A 20,820-nucleotide genomic window follows, 5' to 3' on the forward strand; every position below is an offset into this window, starting at 1 on the left:
CTGTATTGTTCCATGGTGCGACCTTATTTGGAGTATTGCGTTCAATTCTGGTCTCCTTATCTCAAGAAAGATATAGTGGTACTAGAAAAGATTCAAAGAAGAGTGACCAAGATGGTAAAGGGGATGGAACACCTCTTGTATGAGGAAAGACTAAAACGGTTAGGGCTATTCAGCTTGGAAAAGAGACAGCTGAGGGGAGATATGATTGAAATCTACAAAATCCTGAGCTGAGAAGAACGGGTATAAGTGGATCGATTTTTTGCTCCGTCAAAAATTAAAAAGACTAGGGGAAAACCAATAGGAGGAAACCAATAGGAGGAAATTTTTTTTCACTCAGAGAATAGTTATGCTCTGGAATGCATTGCCAGAGGATGTGGTAAGAGCAAATAAAGTAGCTGGTTTTAAGAAAGGTTTGGACAATTTCCTGGAGGAAAAGTCCATAGTCTGTTATTGAAAAATACATGGGGGAAGCCACTGCTTGCCCTGTATTGATAGCATGGAATATTGCTTCACCATGGGTACTAGTGACCTGGATTGGCCACTGTGAGAACGGGCTACTGGGCTTGATGGACCATTGGTCTGACCCAGTAAGACTATTTTTATGTTCTTATGTCATACAGGCAGGTATGTACTGTTTTATTTACATCTTTGGAGGGAGGAAGGGGTCAATGAAACTAGGGAAATGGGGGGGGTCATATGTACATCCCCCTTCACTGGTCATCTGGTCAGCTTGGCCACCTTTTAGGCACTTATTCGTTATTAAAACAGGTCTAGCCCTAGATGTCTAGCTTGTGCCCTGGACATATTCTTAAATGTTTAATTATGGCACCCTTCAAATATTCTGGGGTTTGTTTTTTTTCCTTATCAAACCAATACAGCTATGAGAACTCTACATTATATTTTATTTCCAAGTTTACTTTTATTCAGTGCAGAAGAATACCTTTCTAGTTAAAAGGGCTAAACAAAGCAATCTTGAGTCCCACCCACAAGCTCTCCAGTTGCTGATACTTTGTTAACAAAATGTTAGTAGTGTCGTGGCCCAGCAGCCCATCCCATTCCACTGTCTATGGTTTATGACCCTGTACTAAGCATATTCTTGAAGACATCACTGTCTATCCAGGTGAATACTTAGGGTCGATATTCAGCTGAGAGAGCCCAGATAACTCATTTTAAATAATGAAGGTTGAAAATGAAATATGAATAAGCAGGATTACCTATTCTCTTTTTTGACGTATAATCCAGTTCTTTCATCAATCACATGAATTTTGACCATAGGATTTGATACCATGAGATCTGTTTTCAGCTTATCAGTTCGATGAATGTTAACTCCCAGTACTAAAGTGTCATCAATCACATAGCTAGATTTGCCTGGAGTCATTTCCTGTGAATCTTCTACATCAGGTTTTGCAGTATCACCCATATCTGCAAGCATAGAAAATGGATGCAGTTAGAAAGGTCCATTTTTCAAAACCTCCAAAATTACATACAGTAAGTGTAAGAAGCGTGAATTATCCATATTCCAAACTTATTAAAGCATGTTTTGTCATTCCCTCTATAATCCCCTAACCTATCTATTAGGAGCATTCAATAATTTATCTACTTCGGTAGGAAAGAAAAGAGTTTTCAAAAATGTTTTATTTTTCAATATATTGTATATACTCGAATATAAGTCGATCCGAGTACAAGTCGATTTAGCTTAGTACTAGAGATTGACATGGTGATAAAATTCATCACTGTTCTTGTCCCTGCGGATAACCACGGGAAACCATCTCCATGTAATTTTAGGAAAGAAGGGAAGAATCAGAGTATGAATGGGCACAACCACTTACTCTCAAAGCCTTGCAATGAAGAAGCTGGTGTAGAAGGACTGAGGTTGAAATAGACACTAAAGAATGACATGGGATGGTTTCCCGCAGTTATCTGCAGGGACGGGAATGGTGATGCAGGCAAATCACCTTCTTGGATGTGCTAGTGAAAATGCAGAGTGAAAGCTTGAGACATCTGAATATTCCAAAGAGACAGATAGGAACTTCCAGCCCTGCTCTGCCCCGTGTCTTTTGCCTGCTTGCCCTGATCTTCCAGCCCTGCTCTGCCCTATGTCTCCTGTCTACTTGCCCCGATCTTACAGCCCTGAAAACGAAACGTGCGGCTCCTGTCCCTGCTCTGCTCTCTGCCCCGATCTTCCAGCCCTGCTTTCTGCCCTGATCTCCTACTCTCTGCCGCCTTCCCGGCAGTGTGAGCCCGTGGGTTTAAAGCGGGGCTGCACGCCACAATGCAGCCCCGGCTTGCACTGCAGGGAAGGCGGCAGAGAGTAGGAGAGTCTGGGCAGCAAGATTGGCTGGAAGGGGAGAGCAGGAGAGCCAGCCCGCGTGAAGGAAGAGGCTGCCGCCGCTGGGGATAGCAGGAGGAGAGGGCCCGCAAAAAAACAAACAAACAACAAACCGAAACAAAATGCATGCGCAGACCATCTGCAGGGAAAGCAGATGGTCTGCACATGCGCAGGGATTGCACACCAGCGATCCAGGCAGGCAGATGGGGGCGTTCCTCCGAATAGGGCCCAATCAGGCAGGTTAGTGAATATGGCCCTATGTTGTGTAGGGTGCAGGAAACCTTTAGTAGATATATAATCAACAAACTATTGATACACTATAAATTCCAGCAATTTTGCCTGCCATGGAATACTCGCTACTGCACGATAATTCTCGACTTTATTCAAATTCACATTCATTGACTGAGAAGATTCACCTTTCAGTAGAATACAAAAGCTACTGTAACCTGAATTCATTACCAAAAATACATTTTGAAAATATTTAGCTACGATTTCTGCAACAGAGAATCAACTATTGTAGAGGAGTGGCCTAGTAGTTAGTGTTGCTGCCTCAGCACCCTGAAATTGAGTTCGATTCCAGCCTGCTCCTTTTACAAAATGTTTTAGTAAATGTCCCGAAGCCCATAGAAATTTAAAGGGCTTCAGAGCTTTTGCCATATGGCACTGCTAGTGCTGCTTTGTAAAAGGGGGCCTTAGATTGTGAGTCTGCCATGACAGATAGGGAGTACCTGATTATTATTCAATGTATTGTAAACCGCAATGGGTAAATCTCCATGTAAAAGGCAGTTAATAAATACTATTAAATAATATAAACTATGACTCATATAAACAGTGCTCCTGATTGCTAAACATTTAAAAGAATGACTATTTCACTAAGAAAACTGTACAAACAAACATTTTGTTATTCCAACCTTTTTTGGGTTTCTTTTTTACTTTCTTTACTTTACTTTTCTGTTGATCCACATATCCTTCAGCCCTTTGTTCTTCTGCATTCTTTTCTTCTCCTTGCACACAGTCCAAAGAAAGCACCTTGCCTGCCAACTTCATTTGTGAGCTTTTGTGTTCTTCTATAGGTTCACCCTGCAGTTCAGAGATGGACACAGCACTGCAAAATGACACACATCACTATCAGTAATCAAATTTTTCACACATCTTAACAGCAATATTAAACTGGAAGAAATACAATCATAACTACAAGCATTTTTACATGGTATTAGACAGACACAAAAATATGGCTGTCTTGCCCTATTTTTTTATTTTCACATTTGAAATACCACCATTAGCAAAAAAAACTCCTAAAAAAAAAATAACAAAAAAATACACTTCATTGTAGTGTACAAAACCAGAATAAACTACAGATTAAAATCAACAAAAAATAAATGTCTTCTAACCACTGAGCAGTAACCTGAAACAAGAGAGAGAAATGTATTTAGCATAAAAAACAAAAACCAAGATACAACTATAAAGATGAAACACAATAGGTGACTTGAAAGAAGAGCAGATCATAAGATACAGAGAGAGAACTGACTTTAGGTGAAGCCTTGTAAAAGAACCATCACTGACTTAAATTTCTTTCCTAATGGTTCCAGATGAAGAGTAAGGACTTGTAATAGGATAATATTTACGAAATAGTAGAGAACTCTCAGATACCTGTCCTGTTAAATCATAAGCGATTTTTTTTCTTAACAATTGATGTACAGGTTGAAGATATCAATCATTGAGTTCATTAAGTTCTTTTTTTGTTCTACGTTTTTATAAAGTGCAAATGCTTAGTGCAAACAACCTAAACAATGATTTAAAAAATGTTTAGAAAAAATTAAAAGAATGAACTCCACACGACCATGGTATCCAAACCACCCGGTTTCAGAGTACCCAGTCTAAAAATCCAACGGGACTCTTTTTGCAACAACTTTCTTTTACGGTCTCCCCCCCGGATGTTAGGTACTTCTTTGTCAAAGCAAAAACTTTTTAATTCAGAGAATTTATGTTTCATTAGACCACAATGTTCGACAAGAGGAGCATTACCGGTAAGTCTTTCACATTTTAAATTTGATTTGTGTTCGCTCATTCTGGTCTTGAAAGATCGTGTGGACATGCCAACATACCATTTTTTCTTATCATTGTTTAGGTTTCATAACCCTTTTTCAATATCTTTTATATTTTCCTCCCGCTGTCTTTCTTTCTGTCTGTCTCTGTCCCTGGCCACCTTTGTCTGTCTGTCTTTCTGTGTAACTCCCTGCCCCTGTGTCTTTCTTCTTTTCTTTCTGTCTCCCTTCCTCCCACTGTCTGTCTGTCTGTCTGTCTTTCTATCTATCTGTCTCTCTCCCTGCCTCCTATGCAGCAGCATTTCTCTCCCATCACTTCCCTGTGCAGCAGCCAAAGCAGCATTCCCTCCCCCTCCATTTCCCTCCCCCCACACCACTTTCCTGTGCAGCAGCAGTAGCGTTTCCTCTACCCCCTTTCCCTTCCCGCGGTCTGTCCGGCTCCTTTAGTCCCTTACCGCCTCCCCCCCTTCCCTTCCCGGAGTCCCGACTACGAACCTGGCGATTCCAGCAGCATGTGCAGCAGTCTTCACACGCTACTTCGGGTCCTTCTACTGCCCTGATTTACTCTGTCACGTCCCTGATGACATCATCAGAGACGTGGCAGAGAAAATCAGGGCAGTAGAAGGGCCCGAAGCAGCGTGTGAAGACTGCTGCACACAGTGCTGGAATCACCAGGTTCATAGTCGGGACCGCGGGAAGGCAAGGGAAGGGAGGGCGGCGGCAAAGGACTCGGGTCCCGGGTGGCGGGGTCAGCGCAAGAGCCGGGGCGGAAAGTTGCTGGGCTCCTCGGGTCTGTCGCGGAGGCCGGGCCAACTCCGTTTCTCGGTTTGTCCCGGGGAGGAGGGGGGGCAGGAGGCGCTCTTTGTGCCCCAGCCCTTCGGAGGGTGTTTGTGAGTAGCCGGGAGGCCTAGGCGGTGACAGGGGCTGCGGCAGCCGTCTCCGAGTGACACCAACTCTCGCTTCTCCTTTTCTGTCACTCCTGGACCGCTGCCCCGCGCCCTCTGACGACTATGGTACACTTTTATTTTCCCCCTCTGTGGCTGCTTCTAAATGTCCCGCCGCCAAACGTGCCTGTCGCGTCTCTAGCGCACCTTCGGATACGTAGTAAGCGCGCATGCGCACTCTTGCCGGCACATCCTGACAGATCAGATCTCAGGGAACACACAGTGAGTGCGCATGCTCGCTTAGCATTTTATTATTATAGATATCAGTTGTTTGTAGCTATAACTACACTTGCGCGTCATGAATAATTAATGAAGTTTTGTTTTAAGCGCATGCATGGCGTACTAGCAGTGTCAGTGCCATTTTCTACTTTATAACGGAGGAGTAGAGCTGCCCAGTAAGTACGTGTTTTAACTGATAAATATTTACAATATTGTTCAATCTTTTAACATTGTGATATGTTTCTTGTAGTTGTTAAAGCCTTATATTAAGACCTATATATGAAGAAGCCGAATACAAGGTGAAACGGGTCCCGCTGGGCACAACCGAGCATAACATACTACTACAGCTAATTTGCAAAGATAAGTGCAGTTTTGGTTTTCAGTAGCACAATAGCACTTTATATTTAAGTTGTTTGCACTAAGTATTTGCACTTTATAAAAACGTAGAACAAAAAAAGAACTTAATGAACTCAATGAATGATATCTTCAACCTGTACATCAACTGTTAAGAAAAAAATCACTTATGATTTAACAGCACAGGTATCTGAGAGTTCTCTACTATTTTGTAAATATTATCCTATTACAAGTCCTTATGCTTTGTTGATCTGTCGATTTGTGGACTTGTTTCCATTGTTTATTCTGAGTGACTCCAGATGAAGAGTAACAGAAAACAAATTCCAAAGCGAGGGAGCAACACAGCAAAAGACTCAGGATTGTAGGAGGAAAGGGAAGACCAGTACCCCTTCAATAGCCAAGAATGAGCTTCATCCAAGATACAGCCAATTAACCTGGCCATACAACTGATTTGAGAACAAACCTTGGAGAAAGAATATTGTTGGTGGCTGAGAAGAATCAGAGGCAATAGAGATAACAAGACAACCTAATAACTTCAGTGGAGACAGAGGGCTCATCATAAACAAAACTAAAACCTAGGGTTATTTTATCACCCTGAAGAATTGGGCTGCCAAATTGTAAGGTGGCTTACAAGCAGTGTTATTTTCTCTTCCACAGGAATCAGTAACCTACGATACTGAAATACCGCAGGTTAAAAATTAATCATTTAATTTAAATGGTCCTTTTTCTTAGATATTTCTGGGTCAGAAACCCCAAGCTCTGCCTAGTAGTATGCTTAGGTCCCATCTACTGGAGTCTCCATCAAAACTCACTCCAGCCCATCTAAACCATTCCAGGCATTGAAGCCCTCCCCAGCAAGTCCTCAGCTAAATGTCCATATATGGGACACAGACTGTGCAAGTCTGCCCAGCATTGGCCTTAGTTCCTTCACTAGCTAGGAACAAACATTCACTTCTGCAGAGGACATCTTGCGCAATCTTGCATGACAGGCACGCACCATAAAGGCTGCCAATACCTTGAAGCCTGAAGCCACTTCAAAAATGTTCTCTTTTTTTTTTTTTTTTTTTAAATAAAATATCCACGGCTATCCTGGGAGTCCTTAAACACTACTCCAACACTAGAGCGGTTTATGCGCCAGGTATCCTGCGCCACGGTGGAATCCACTTTAGGGAGCTCAAAACTGATGAACAACAGGAGTCAGCAGAGAAAACTTAAAACTTAGCTTGAGAGAGCTGGAAAGAGCAGCCTGGGCATCCTATTGCCTGTAACCAGACCAAGAAGCTGTGGATGGTGGAAAAAGGAAGAGATTTTTTTTTTTTTTTGCTCTTTCACAACCCCAGCAGTAAAAGTGGACAAATCCATGCATAAAAGACCTACTGATGGAGGGGACCTCAACCAAAACCGAACTTCCAGAGTGACCATACGGACTAGTTCCAGCAAGGGTATCAGCCAGATCCAAAACAAAAGCAGTGCCAGGAGACAAAAGCAGCATAATATCCAATTGGCTTAATACAATCAAGCTCTGCCATAGCCAGATGAAAGGACTCCTGAAAAGGGAGCTCTGCCACTGGTGCAACTGGGCTAGGAAAAACTGACGTGCCCGCCGGCTGCGTCCAATGAGCTGGGTCCAAAGAATAAATTTTCCAGAGGAGCCCCACAAAAAAAGTCCGGTGAAAACCACACCGTGAGCACTGCAGGACCCTGCTGAGGCATTCGCTCTGTGCTAAAAGAGTCCCCAGACTTGGAACACAGGCATTTGGCACCAAACTCCAGAATGGTCTCTGGGTGAGATATTTCCCTGAAATCGTGGACCCAAACTTGCTCCCTAGCCCTGGAGGACCCGAAGGAGGCAAAGTCCAAAGTTCCTTCCCCCTCCCCCAGCATGCTGCGGCACATGGTATACAGTCGTAGATCCAGCACAACCAAGATACACATTCAACAGATTAGGGGCTAGGGAGTCTATCCCAAATGATTTTTAATCAAATTGAGGGGTTTTGAAGCAGAAATAAAACTTTGAAAAAAAGATCATTTAACATACAAGATGGTTGTCACCAGTAAATTTCCTCCAAAAATGGCAAAAAAAAACAACAACCCAAAATCAGAAAATAAAAAATAGTGATTTGGTGTCTGGAGAGGTGGGGGACTTGAACCCTACCCTCAGAAATTAGGAAAAATTATTTTTAAAACATTTAACAAGCCACCCACCAAGTTCCCATAAAAAATAATGGAGGTTTTATTCAGTCTCAGCAGTGCCAGCCTGTCAGCACTTTCACAGCAGCTGAATGGAGGAAAATGATTTTTCTGCCTCAGAAACTGCTCCAAAATGACTAGAAGATCTTCGGACTGCCAGACACTGACTGTAACCTCCATCCCCACAGATCCTCTCCATGCGATCAGGGCAAGAAACGCAGCCTGTGCCCTGAAACCCAGGGGGAGGGGTTTGCTCTGGATGCATACAGCCTGTGCTTAAACCCAAGCGAACTCCCAGGGGAACGGACCCAGAGTCCAAGAAGTTTCTCAGTGAAGCAGCAGTCCGGCTCTGTAGGACTGCATCCTTTCCTCTGACAGAGGACCACCGGAAAGGGGTCTCAAGGTACTGAAGCCACTGAAAAAAAATGAACTTTATGTGTAAAAATAAGAAAAAGAAGCAGAGCAATTCAAAAAGACTTCTGCACGGATTGCTTGCAGAAATTGAAACTGGATATGGCTCTAGTTCCCAGTATAAGGGGGAGGAGCATGTGCTCAGAAAAGTGTTGAATTTCTGCAACTCCCAGATTGTAGGTTGGGATTGAACACCTAGCATATGGAATCCAGAAAGGACATAACAGAATCGATTAGCTGCCTGACAAAAAAGTCAGCTACCCAGAGTTGTCACTGACTCAATGATATTTAACAAAATAATTTTACTGGATAAGCATGCATAAAGATTTTAAAATGCCATCTGTAAGCATACTGTTCATCTGTCCCTAACCTAAAAATGCACTCAGGAATGCCTCCACTAATGGGAAAATTCATCAAGGAGTGTTAACAATTTAGAGCACTGCTAACGATTTGTGCTTGCTAAATGCTAGGACGCCCGTATGAATACAATGGGAATCTTAGCATTGAGCGCGTGCGCTAAATTGGTTAGCCCGCTTGATCAATTCCTCTATAAGAATGCATAATATGAAAACAATGCAGGAAGTTTTAGCCACTTTGAGAAAGGGCAATTTTTAGACAGTCAATTAAAATGGATTACAAAGCTTTATAACCACAAAAATTTACTTGAAAATTGATCTCTACATGATTAAAAAGAAAAAAAAAAGGAGAAACCATGTTAAACAATTTATCTCAGCTGGCAGCTAGCAAAGAGCAGAGTCATAGTATCAAATAGCTAGGACTTACTAAGAAAGGAAGAGAAAAAAAGTCTTCCCTTTGCATACCATGTGCTTTCATTTCAGCATATCCTGTAGCTTTGCTCTTCATCTACATATCATAACAAGGACTAGAACATTTGGATGCCAGACAGTATATTAAAATTACACTTTGATACAGTACCTTGTTTCAGCTTCTGGGTCAAACAGTATTTCTTTTTTCTTCATCTTTTTCTTACTTATTTCATTGTTCAACAGAACTTTCTGGTTTTGAACATTTGATGTTAACTCTGTCATCTGTTCCTTGAGTTTCTTTTTAATTTTCTCTCTAATTGCACTTATCTCTTCTTCAGATACCTGAAGCTCATATGCTTTAATCAGTTGCTCTTTATCTTCTTTTTCAGTCATCTTTTGCTGACCTTTTATATTTCTTACCCTCTTCTTTTTCTCAGTCAGCTGCTGAGGTTCATCTTGGTGAGTTAGTTGTTCTATTTTCACCCTCTGAATATTATTCAGCTCCCTTTCTGAGACTTGATATTCAGTAACACACACAGTTTCTTCCTCCATATTTTGCTCCTCCTCTTTCACTGCTTTCTTTTTCTTCTTTGTTATTTTTACTTGCCTATTTTCTTCACCTTTAACATCATTATTCACTTTCTCAGCCACAGAGGCTCGGTCTCTCAGTTTGTTTTTGGTAAACCTGGGGCTCTTCTCTGGATGGTAAATGTTATTTATGATGGCTTCATCATTTTCAGTTTCTTTGGCAAGATCAAGATGGCTCTTGAGAGTTTCAAGCTATAAGGGTATTTAAAAAAAGAGAGAAAATAAATACTTCACATAGCATTTTAAAATATCATTTAATGGTTTCAGTATTTTTGGTTAAAAAAAAAAAAATCAAGCACCAAAGATTTTCCATATTCTTTAGGTGGGAAAAGGGAGTTCAACTTGACAAATAGTTTTCAACTAAATTAAAACATTGAGTAATAAATTCATCCTAGATTCTGATACTGAAGGAAGTTCCTGTCTACTGACTCTTTATTCAATAACCACTATTAAATATGTTCAACAAGTATGGACCTAGCCAGTCTTCTAGTGAAAGAGGTCTTTAGAACTATACTATAAGTATCCTACCTGAGAAGAGGTTGGATTCTGGGTTTTGGGGTGGGTTTTTTTATTTTATTTTTTTTTTTACCAAGTAATACATGATTAATGGACCACAACCAGACCAGGACAATTTTATTAACCACTTGATTTACGAAGGCCTTTAAAACATTCAGGACAAACCTAACTCACAGGATGATAAAGTGATATCTTATTTCCTAGAGACACTGGGGCCCTGCATGTACGTAAAGTAAGCTCAACAGTATAGGCTGCATTTGAGCAAAACAATTTGAAGACCTTAAATGGCAAATTACAGTACAGATTACAATAATACACAGCTCATCCAAAAGCAGAACACAATGCTAGAGGCTTTGACTGGCTTGGTAATACAGCAGACCTAATAGATAATGATTAAAGAAAGCTACATGGGCAAAGGTAAAGTATTTTTTCATTTACTTGTAAATTTTGCATTAATACAATAAATGACAGTAGATAACGACCCATATGGTCCATCTAGTCTGCCTAACGAGGTGGTTAGAGCTGCGCCCATCACTGTGTGGGCCCTAGTCATTCATGCTTAAATGCTGGTTGTCAAGTCTCCACCATGTCAACCATATAGGCAGCCAAACATGATAGCACCTTGTATATAGCCATACTTCATAGAAACATGATGGCAGATAAAGGCTAAATAGCCCATCCAGTTTGCCCATCCGTAGTAACCATTACCTCTTCCTCTCTCTCTAAGAGATCCCATATGCCTATCCCATGCTTTTTTGAATTCAGACACAGTCTCTGTCTCCACCACTTCTTCTGGGAGACTGTTCCACGCATCTACCACCCTTTCTGTAAAAAAGTATTTTCTTTGATAACTCTGGAGCCTATCACCTCTTAACATCATCCTATGCCCTCTCAATGCAGAGTTTCCTTTCAATTGAAAGAGACTTGACTCAGGCACATTTATACCAAGTAGGTATTTAAACGTCTCAATCATATCTCCCCTCTCCCACCTTTCCTCTAAAGTATACATATGGAGATCTTTAAGTCTGTCCCTATACACCTTATGATAAAGACCATGCACCATTTTAGTAGCCTTCCTTTGGACCGACTCCATCCTTTTTATATCTTTTTGAAGATGCAGTCTCCAGAATTGTACACAATATTCTAAATGAGGTCTCACCAGTCTTATACAGGAGCATCAATACCTCCTTTTTTCTACTGGCCATACCTATGTTCCTTAGCATCCTTCTAGCTTTCGCCATCACCTTTTCAACCTGTTTGCCACCTTAAGATCACATACAATCACACCCAAGTCCCACTCTTCTGCCGTCAACTTAAGTTCTTCACCCATTAAACTGTACCGTTCCCTCGGGTTTTTGTAGCCCAAATGTTCAACTTACAGTCAAGATGTCTTCGCCTCTCTCATGAGCTGCATAGCACTCTCACTTGCAGCATATAACAAAGTGATATACAACTCTGGAGTTGCTGAAGCTTCACCTACTTTTTCCCCATTTGTGGGGTACAGACCGTAAAAGTTAGTCCTGCATCAGCCTCAGTTCCCCTAATCCTGGAGATATCTAATCTTTTTTCTTGAGTCCTGTCAGACCAGTCAGGATGCATGGATTATGACTTCATGTTTTCTTACTGGCAGATGGATAGAGAGAGCATATTTCTGATGACATGCCCTTTCTCTATACAGGGTGGCAGAGGGACTAAGCCTACTCATGTCAAGGTAAAAAATGTAATCAAATCATCAAGGGATACTACTCAGCCTCACTCTTCCTCCAATTCCCGAGGTATCTCTAGAAAATTAAAGTAAACGCCAGTCTCTTGGTGTGATGACACTCCAGCAATAGACAGGATTGCTAACAGAAACTCATTAATCAAAGATTACAAAAAAAGATAACTGAATGAGCCATGGCTTTATAGATGGTCTGGCAGAACTCAAGAAAGAAAACAAACTTACCAGTAACTGTTAATTTCACCTTACTTATCACACTGCTAGATTACTACACTGGAGGGGAGGAAGACAAATCTACAGGTAAACCATCAGACCCTAAAAGCCATGTCTAACCTAGCCAGTGGCGTACCTAGGGTATGTGGCACCTGGGGCCCATCATTTTTTGACACACCCCCCCCCCCCCCCATGTAAAATTTTTTTTTTTTTTTTGCAATAACCATGAAATGGAATAAATGGTCAGAATAGAAACAGGCAGTGAAAATTTTCTTTTATTGAACCTCATTTATGTAACTATTATTCCAAACATAACATAACATAAATTATGTCTGAATTGTCATGACATCAGAAGTACATATGGAGTAGTTGCAGGTGATGCTTGGGACAGTTCTGATTATGTTAGTTTGGTTTTATGTGTTTTTTGAATAGAAGGGTTTTTATTTCTTTTTTTAAGGTTTTGTAGTTTGTGGTCGAGGTCAATAGGTTGTAGAGTTGGGGGTCAAGTGTTGCAGCTCGAATGGCTAGGAGGTTGTCGAACAGTTTTTTTCTTTTGACGTTTTTGGTTGGAGGGTGTGTGAATGGTGCGTGAGTTCTCCTATGTCTGTTTGAAGTGGATTGAATTATTTAGCTGAAGAAATTAGTTACCCCCCCATTCCACACACATTAATTCTCTTCCATTTTTGTTCCCATTATAAAAAAACACTGATAAGTTCCCAGGAAAAAAATACATTAAAATAAGAAGTGAAAACAAAGGCCCCTACAGATGAGAACATAACATAAGAATAGCCTAACTGGGTCACACCAATGGTCCATCATGCCCAGTAGCCCATTCTCATGGTAGCCAATAGTGCTGCCCGATTCAGAGAAAAATATTTCATTCGATTCGATTCACCCTGTTGAATCGATTTTTCGATTAGATTCACTGTTAATGACACCGCTTTTTAAGTTTAAACAAAGTATAACAATAAATTTCACAACAACAATAAATTTCACAAAGTACTTAAAAAAAAAAAATCACATTTTTCCATTAAAGCAGTTCTGGAGACATTTGCTTGAACAGTCTTTTTTCCCAGTCCATAAGCAAGCAATATGAAAAAGATTTCCTTAATTATCTACTCAAACATTTTTGCTATTTACTTTCATTGTACCTAGACTATTATTCAGTAGAAAAAATTTAGTTTGTTCAATCAAGCAGAACATTCACTCATAGAAGTCCAATGTCCACACAGGATTTGATTGAACAAACCAAATTTTTTCTACTGAATAATAGTTTAGGTATACTGAATAGCAAAAATGTTAAAGCCACACAGAAAAGCAGTAAAAGTCAATAGGTTCTCCAAGTGGGAACAACCTGATGTCTCAGCACTTGAGGAAAAGACCACGTAATAATGTTTATAAGATAAATCATATAAATGATTATACTGAAGCAGGGTGTCCTCAGCGTGAGAGGTAAGCGAGAGGAGAGAATTCTCCAGTGCTTTACACAATAAGGCTCCTCTGCCTGCAGTGCACACCATCATAGGACACCTCAGGTGTGCTCAAATTAATCAATGTGATAAATTAAACAGTGATAAACAATTGGTCAATCACAAGAGTGCAAGATCAAACAGGTTGTTCCCACTCAGAGAACCTATTGACTTTACTGCTTTTCTGTGTGAGTAGATAATTAAGCAAATTTCTGATAGCCTACAGAATTGATTCTCACCTTCCATCCCCAGCCCCCAAGACTTACCAGACCCCCCCTGCCGATGCATTTACTTACTGCCTGAACTGGATATTAAATCGTGGGGAAGAGAGGAGAAATGCGGGGAAAGAGCCAGCCAAAACTAGTATTTGTTGCTGCTGAGTGCACCAATCCAGGGCAAGCAGACGCTTCCCCCATGTCTTAATAACAGACAATGGACTTTTCCTCCAGGAATTTGTCCAAACCTTTCTTAAAACCAGCTACGCTATCTACTTTTAACATAACTTCTGGCCACTTCATTTTTAAGCTTAGATCTTTCCTTCCAAACAGAGACCTTGCTAGATGTCAAATACAGCACAAGGTAACTTCACATGGACTTAACTGTGCAGGAAATGAATCTCCTCATACACCCACCATATAGTGCAAAAATGTGCAAAGGTCTGTTTTTTTCTTTCGATCACTACATAGCCTAATGCCACACAAGCAGCGCTGTTACAAACATATTCTGAAGGTCAATGCTAAGGTTGACAAAGTTTCCTTCCTTGGACCAGAAGGAGATACTGACAAACCACTGGAAGAGATTCTAAAACAACTACCCAGAAATAACACCCAAAGACCCACTCAGTGTGTGAACCAGTTGAGTGGAGTGGACTAACTGGGGGTGGAAATGGGCCCAGAGTTTGCTCAGCAGAATTTCCCAGACTACCTCTTCCTCTCAACACACTGACATGCTACCACCACCACCAACACTAGGAACACCTCACCTAGTATGCCAGCAATGCTTATAAACTTTATAAAACACATTATTATATTTTCTTATAAAGCATATATTTTAACTGAACTCAGCCTTGCCATTCACAAAAATAGAAAAGTTCCCATTTCAAGCTGTCTCATGTACACTTTTCAAATCTAACATATTGTAATCACAAAACAGAAAATAAAATTATTTTTTCTACCTTTTGTTCTCTGATCAATATTCAAATCTTGTTGGTCCCAGGCTCTTGTTGTCTTGCTTGCCAGGGTCTCCTTTCTCCGTGCTAACCATCCGTCTGCCATCTCTGTTCTCCCCTTCCGTTTCCCTTCCCTCTCCCGGAGATCTGGCATCTTTCCTTTTTTTTGTCTCCATCCACAGATTCACCTTTTCTCAACTCCCCACCACCCCAGGATCCACCATCTCTCCCTTTCTGTTCCCAACTATCCTCCTATCCAGTATCTCTATCCCCCCTCCACACCATCCCCTGTTTCCAAGTTCTCTCCCTTTCTGTTCCTTCCCTCCCTAAATCCCATTATGCACCATCTCTCTCCCACTCCTCTGTTTTTAGACCCATTATTTCTAACCCCCAAAGTCTGGCATATGCACGTATCATTGAACCCCCCCTTCCCTCTCTCCCTCTGTGTACTTTTACACCAGGACCCCCCTCCCCCGAAGGTCTGTCCCCCCTCCGAAGGGCTACACCCCACCCCTGAAGACCTGCACCCCCCCGAAGGACTTTACCTCCCACCCGAAGGTCTGTCCCCCTCTGAAGGCCTAAACCCCATCCCTGAAGGCCTGCACCCTCCCCGAAGGATTGTACCCCCCACCTGAAGGTCTGTCCCCCCCTGAAGGCCTGCACCCACCCCGAAGGCCTGCACCCACCCCGAATGCCTGCACCCACCCCGAAGGCCTGCACCCACCCCGAAGGCCTGCACTCCCGAAGGCCTGTCCCCCCCCTGAAGGCCTGACCCCCCCTTGAAGGCCTGCCTGCTTGTCCCTCCTTGAAGGCCTATCCCCCCTTAAAGGTCTGCCTGTCCCACCCCCTTGTAGGCCTGTCCCCCCTTAAAGGTCTGCCTGTCCCACCCCCTTGTAGGCCTGTCCCCCCCTTGAAGGCCTGACCCCCCCTTGAAGGCCTGCCTGCTTGTCCCCCCTTGAAGGCCTGTCCCCCCCCTTGAAGGTTGGCACCCCCCCAAAGGCCTGCACCCCCTTGAAGGCCTGTCCCACCCCCTTGTAGGCCTGTCCCCCCCTTGAAGGCCTGCCTGCTTGTCCCCCCTTGAAGGCCTGTCCCCCCCCCTTGAAGGCCTGCACCCCCCCTTGAAGGTTGGCACCCCCCCAAAGGCCTGCACCCCCTTGAAGGCCTGTCCCACCCCCTTGTAGGCCTGTCCCCCCCTTGAAGGCCTGCCTGCCTGTCCCCCCCTTGAAGGCCTGTCCCCTCCCTTGAAGGCCTGCACCCCCTTGAAGGTCTGCACCCCCCCCCGAAGGCCTGCACCCCCCCGAAGGCCTGTCCCCCCACTTGAAGGCCTGCCTGCCTGTCCCCCCCTTGAAGGCCTGCACCCCCTTGAAGGTCGGCACCCCCCCCTGAAGGCATGCACCCCCCCTGAAGGCCTGTCCCCCCTTGAAGGCCTGTCCCCCCCCCCTTGTAGGCCTGCACACCCTTGTAGGCCTGTCCCCCCCCCCTTGTAGGCCTGTCCCCCCCTTGAAGGCCTGCCTGCCTGTCCCCCCCTTGAAGGCCTGCACCCCCTTGAAGGTCTGCACCCCCCCCCGAAGACCTGCACCCCCCCTTGAAGGCCTGCCTGCCTGCCTGTCACCCCCCTCCCCCTTGAAAGTCTGCCTGCCCGCCCGCCCGCCCCACCCTGAAGGCCTGATGCCCCGACCCACCCCGAAGGACCATTCGCCCCCCTGGCCTCCCCGCACTACCTATGAAGCAGCCGCAGCAGGATCGCGACGTCAGCTATCTTTGCGCTGCTTAGGAGCTGCTTCCTGCGCCGCGGTCCCGCCCCCTCCTCTGACGTCAGAGGAGGGACGGGACCGCGGCGCAGGAAGCAGCGCCCAAGCAGCTGAGGGATTGCTGACGTCGTGATCCTGCTGCGGGCTGCTTCATAGGTGTGCTGGAAGGTCAGTGGGGTGAGCGGTCCTTCGGGCGTGGGGGGGGACTGAGCGGCAAGGCCGGGAACACCCCCTCAGGGCTGGTACCCGGGGCGGCCCGCCCCCCCCGCCCCCCCCTAGGTACGCCACTGAACCTAGCTTACAGATCCAGCCAAACAGTGGTTAGAAAGGGAGTGCAATGAGGATCAAATAGCAGTTCTGCAAGCAGGAAAAGATTTCCGAGAGAAAGAACACACAATTTTCACTACGAGGATCATTTTGCCAATAGTCTCCTGAAATTTTCCTGGAGGCTGGGAAGAAGGAAGTAGAAAATAGACTTTCTTGATGTTTTTTCAAACCTGTATGAAATCAATGCATTTTCTACTAATGAAGGCGACAGTGCAAAAACATAGCATGTGTTGAGCCTAGATATCTTATTTTATTGGGTAGTAATTGAATTTTTGTTCCAAAATGAACGCCATAAATTGGGTCTCCCAGCTCTGTCCATTTGGTCAGTCCCTTTGAAATTTTTGTCTTCTGCATCTTTGAATGTATTTGATTTTCTCTTCTTTTACTGTGGTTTAATATTAAGACATACTTGGTTTTTCAAAAGTGAAGGTGTTAGACTTTAGGAATATTTAGTCAAGATAGGGGATTAACTCAAAGAGATGTTAACAGAATGGGAATATTTTGGGGAAGGAGAAAACCAGCAAAATTGAAAGGAGCTATTATAGAGGAAAGTAGATAAAACTAAGAGGAAAGGAAGGCCACTTTGGTCCTCAAATATAGTAGTTGAAAAGAAGAAAGAGATGTTAACCTTCATAAACTATAAGAGACACAGAAGTAGAAAAACAGGCAACAATATCTAGAAAAGCAAAGGGAAGCAGGTAAAGTAGTCAGAAAAGCAAAGGTGCAAATAGAAGGAAAAAAGACAATATTGTAAAATGAGGGGGAAAATACTTTTTTTTAGATGTGTAAAAAGTGGCATTGTGTGGCTCAATGAGTGAATCAATGTATAATAATAATAGCAGCTTTATTTATATCCCGTCATACTTTTCAGTTCAAGACGGTGTACAACAAGAGGTGCTGTAAGGACAGTGAGGTAACATCAGTTAGATATGGGAAGGGGTAGATGGACAGTTTTGAGACAGGGCAAAATTAGGTGGGGGTGGGGGGAAACATATGAGATGAGGTAGGTGTAGATCCGAATTGAAGGGTCAGGTAAATTTGTCAAATAAGTGGGTTTTTAACGATTTCCTGAATGAGTGGTACATAAGAACATAAGAATTGCTGCCGCTAGGCCAGACCAGTGGTCCATCGTGCCCAGCAGTCCGCTCACGTGGTGGCCCTCAGGCCAAAGACCAGTGCCCCAACCGAGACCAGCTCCACCTGCGCACGCTCTGGTTCAGCTGGAACCTGCCCAACCCTATCCTGAATCCCTGGAGTGTGCTCCCCCCACAACAGCCTCTGGAAGAGCGCCCCAGCCCTCCACCACTCCCCGGGTGAAGAAGAACCTCCCTATGCCTGCAAGGAATCCATCCCCCCCTAACCTCAGAGTGCCCTCTCATTCTCTCCACCCTGGAGAGGGTGAACAACCCATCTCCTTCCACCAAGTCTCTCTGTCTCTATCCCCACAAATAACCGTGAGAAACCATCCTGTGTCATTCTTTAGAACATAAGATTAGCCTTACTGGGTCAGACCAATGGTCCATCAAGTCCAGTAGCCTGTTCTCACGGTGGCCAATCCAGGTCCCTAGTACCTGGCCAAAACCCAAGGAGTAGCAACATTCCATGCTACCAATCCAGGGCAAGCAGTGGCTTCCCCCATGACTTTCTCAATAATAGACTATGGACTTTTCCTCCAGGAAATTGTCCAAACCTTTCTTAAAACCAGCTACACTATCCGCTCTTCCACAACCTCTGAAAAATACGTTCCAGAGCTTAATAATTCTCTGTCCTTCTATACCAGCATTCTTCAACGAAGTTCTGTCCCTATGTCATTATCTAATAGAGCACCACAGCACAAATTCTATTCTATTAAGTAGGGCCCTTGAAATGACAATCTTTGATATTCCATTCCAGTACAGTCAATATTGTGGTGTTTGTACAACCACACTGGCCTGATCATAACATATGTACTTCATGATATGATGCCTTACATAATTCAGACAGGCATCCCAACATCACTAGTAGGGTGCAGATCGAGCTACTTGGGGCTCTATAGGGTGTGAGCAGTGTGTGATGTTCCTTTCATATGGAAGAGAAGGAAAAGGTGGATGGCCCTATAATTGATAGCAAATTGACAAGGGATGCCTTGCAGAGAATTCAGAGCCTTGATTACTGTTGTGTCCACATGCACAGCCTTGTAGATACTGTATGTACGCTTCTCCTTATCCACTAAAGTACCAGCAAATCATACAGTACAACAACAAGCTCAAAGCAGACCACTTCATCCTTTGCAATTTTACCCTAACAAGTACCAACACACAAACCAATGGCAGCAAATTTCTGGGGTTTAGGGGCAGAGCCAGCCTGCGAATATGGAAATATCGCAAATAACTTTAGGGCCTACTGACCCAACCCCAGCTCCCTTCCAGATCTCTCCACACCTTACCTGGTGGTCTAGCAATGAAGCGGGACAGGAGTAATCTTCCTACACTCCTGCCCCATGCAGAGCCATGAACAAAAATGGCTACCGTGAGTTCCCGCTGTATCTTGTGAGACCACGGGAACTCATAGCAGCCATTTTTGTTCACGACTCTGCTCAGGGCAGGAGATAGGAAGATTGCTCCTGCCCTGCTTCATCACTAGATCACCAGTTAAGGTGTGAAAAGGTCTGGGAGGTGAGAGGGAGGTGTGGTTGAGTCAGGGTTTAGAAACTCAAAAATAACTGGTTGCGAGTCCTAAACCTACAAATTTGGAGGGAAAAGTATATAGACTATAAGAAGTGTCTAATGAAGTCAGACCAGATATCAAATTGATGCAAGCAAAAACAGCAGATAATATTAGCAAGTAACATCAGCTATCTTTATTTGGTAGATGTGTCAAAGAACCTCAGAGGACTCCCATGATAGCTTTGCTAGTGTCCATAAATATTGTAACCAGACAGGCATCGTGCCTGACCTGGTTCCAGCTAAAGTTCCCACTAAGACACAGAGTAAAACCCGGAAGGGAATGGACAAGGGTTGTGCTAGGAAAAATTGGGATGATTTCCAGGTTAACCACCAGGGGGAGCCTGAAATCTCCAAGGATCTCCTGGATGAGCAGTATCTAGGTCACCACAGGAGGAGCCCAAGAGCCCCAGGCAGGTCTGCTGACTCAGGTAGAATAGGGCGTGCCCCAGGAGTACAAAAACCAGCAGCTGAGAGCAAGCAGACAGGCAGGCTAGGGAGAAGGTTCAGACCTTTCCTCCCCGAGAGTCTCCTTGGGCCAAGCAGGGACGATACAGCCTCACCTATGGAGGTGCAGGAGGCCGGAGAAATGCTGGAGGAAGTCTATTCTGATGCTGATCTTCCCATGGAACTTGACAACCTACCTGAGGAAATGAGTCCTTGTGAGGAAGCCATAGAGGTTGGTCTTTCCATCAGCTGCAAGTCCTAATTGGCAGAAACAGTGAGTGTGTTTTCAGCTCCCTTTGATTGAGAGTGACTGTGTGCTGAAACCGGACCTTTTGGGATTTTTGCTTTTCTTTTTTCTTTTGCTTTTATGAAGCTGAAGGTGTCAGTTTTTGGGAGAGGTTTGCTGTTACCTGGGAGGGCATTTTGTAGGCTATATTATAGCTAAATGAAAGCAAACCTGTGACACTCTCCTTTGCCTGGCAGTTTAGTGTAGGGCTGCCAGAGGATTCACTATAGGAACACTGTGGACAGTGAATCCAGTGCCTTGAACTCTATTTTGTACTACACTGTATAACTTGTTTGGGAGCAGGTTGCCTTGAGTTCTGAGGTGAGACCAAACCTCAGAGGGGTGAAATAAGGAGAGCAGCTGGACTTTATATT

At 43.8% G+C, this 20,820-nt stretch overlaps 1 protein-coding gene across 3 annotated transcripts in view; it reads right to left on the reverse strand.

Moving 5' to 3' along the window:
• The window catches only part of AHI1 (Abelson helper integration site 1), a 468,789-nt gene that overhangs the window by 399,288 nt on the left and 48,681 nt on the right, over nucleotides 1–20,820 (reverse strand). For all 3 annotated transcript variants that reach the window (XM_033938898.1, XM_033938899.1, XM_033938901.1), the window contains exons 4-6: nucleotides 9,429–10,039; nucleotides 3,241–3,434; nucleotides 1,215–1,422 (exon numbers count right to left, since the gene is read on the reverse strand). In XM_033938898.1, the coding sequence (XP_033794789.1) occupies nucleotides 1,215–1,422; nucleotides 3,241–3,434; nucleotides 9,429–10,039 (1,013 nt within the window). The remainder of the gene's footprint in view (nucleotides 1–1,214; nucleotides 1,423–3,240; nucleotides 3,435–9,428; nucleotides 10,040–20,820) is intronic.

Source organism: Geotrypetes seraphini, chromosome 3 (assembly GCF_902459505.1).
Source record: "Geotrypetes seraphini chromosome 3, aGeoSer1.1, whole genome shotgun sequence".
NCBI classification, from domain to species: domain Eukaryota; kingdom Metazoa; phylum Chordata; class Amphibia; order Gymnophiona; family Dermophiidae; genus Geotrypetes; species Geotrypetes seraphini.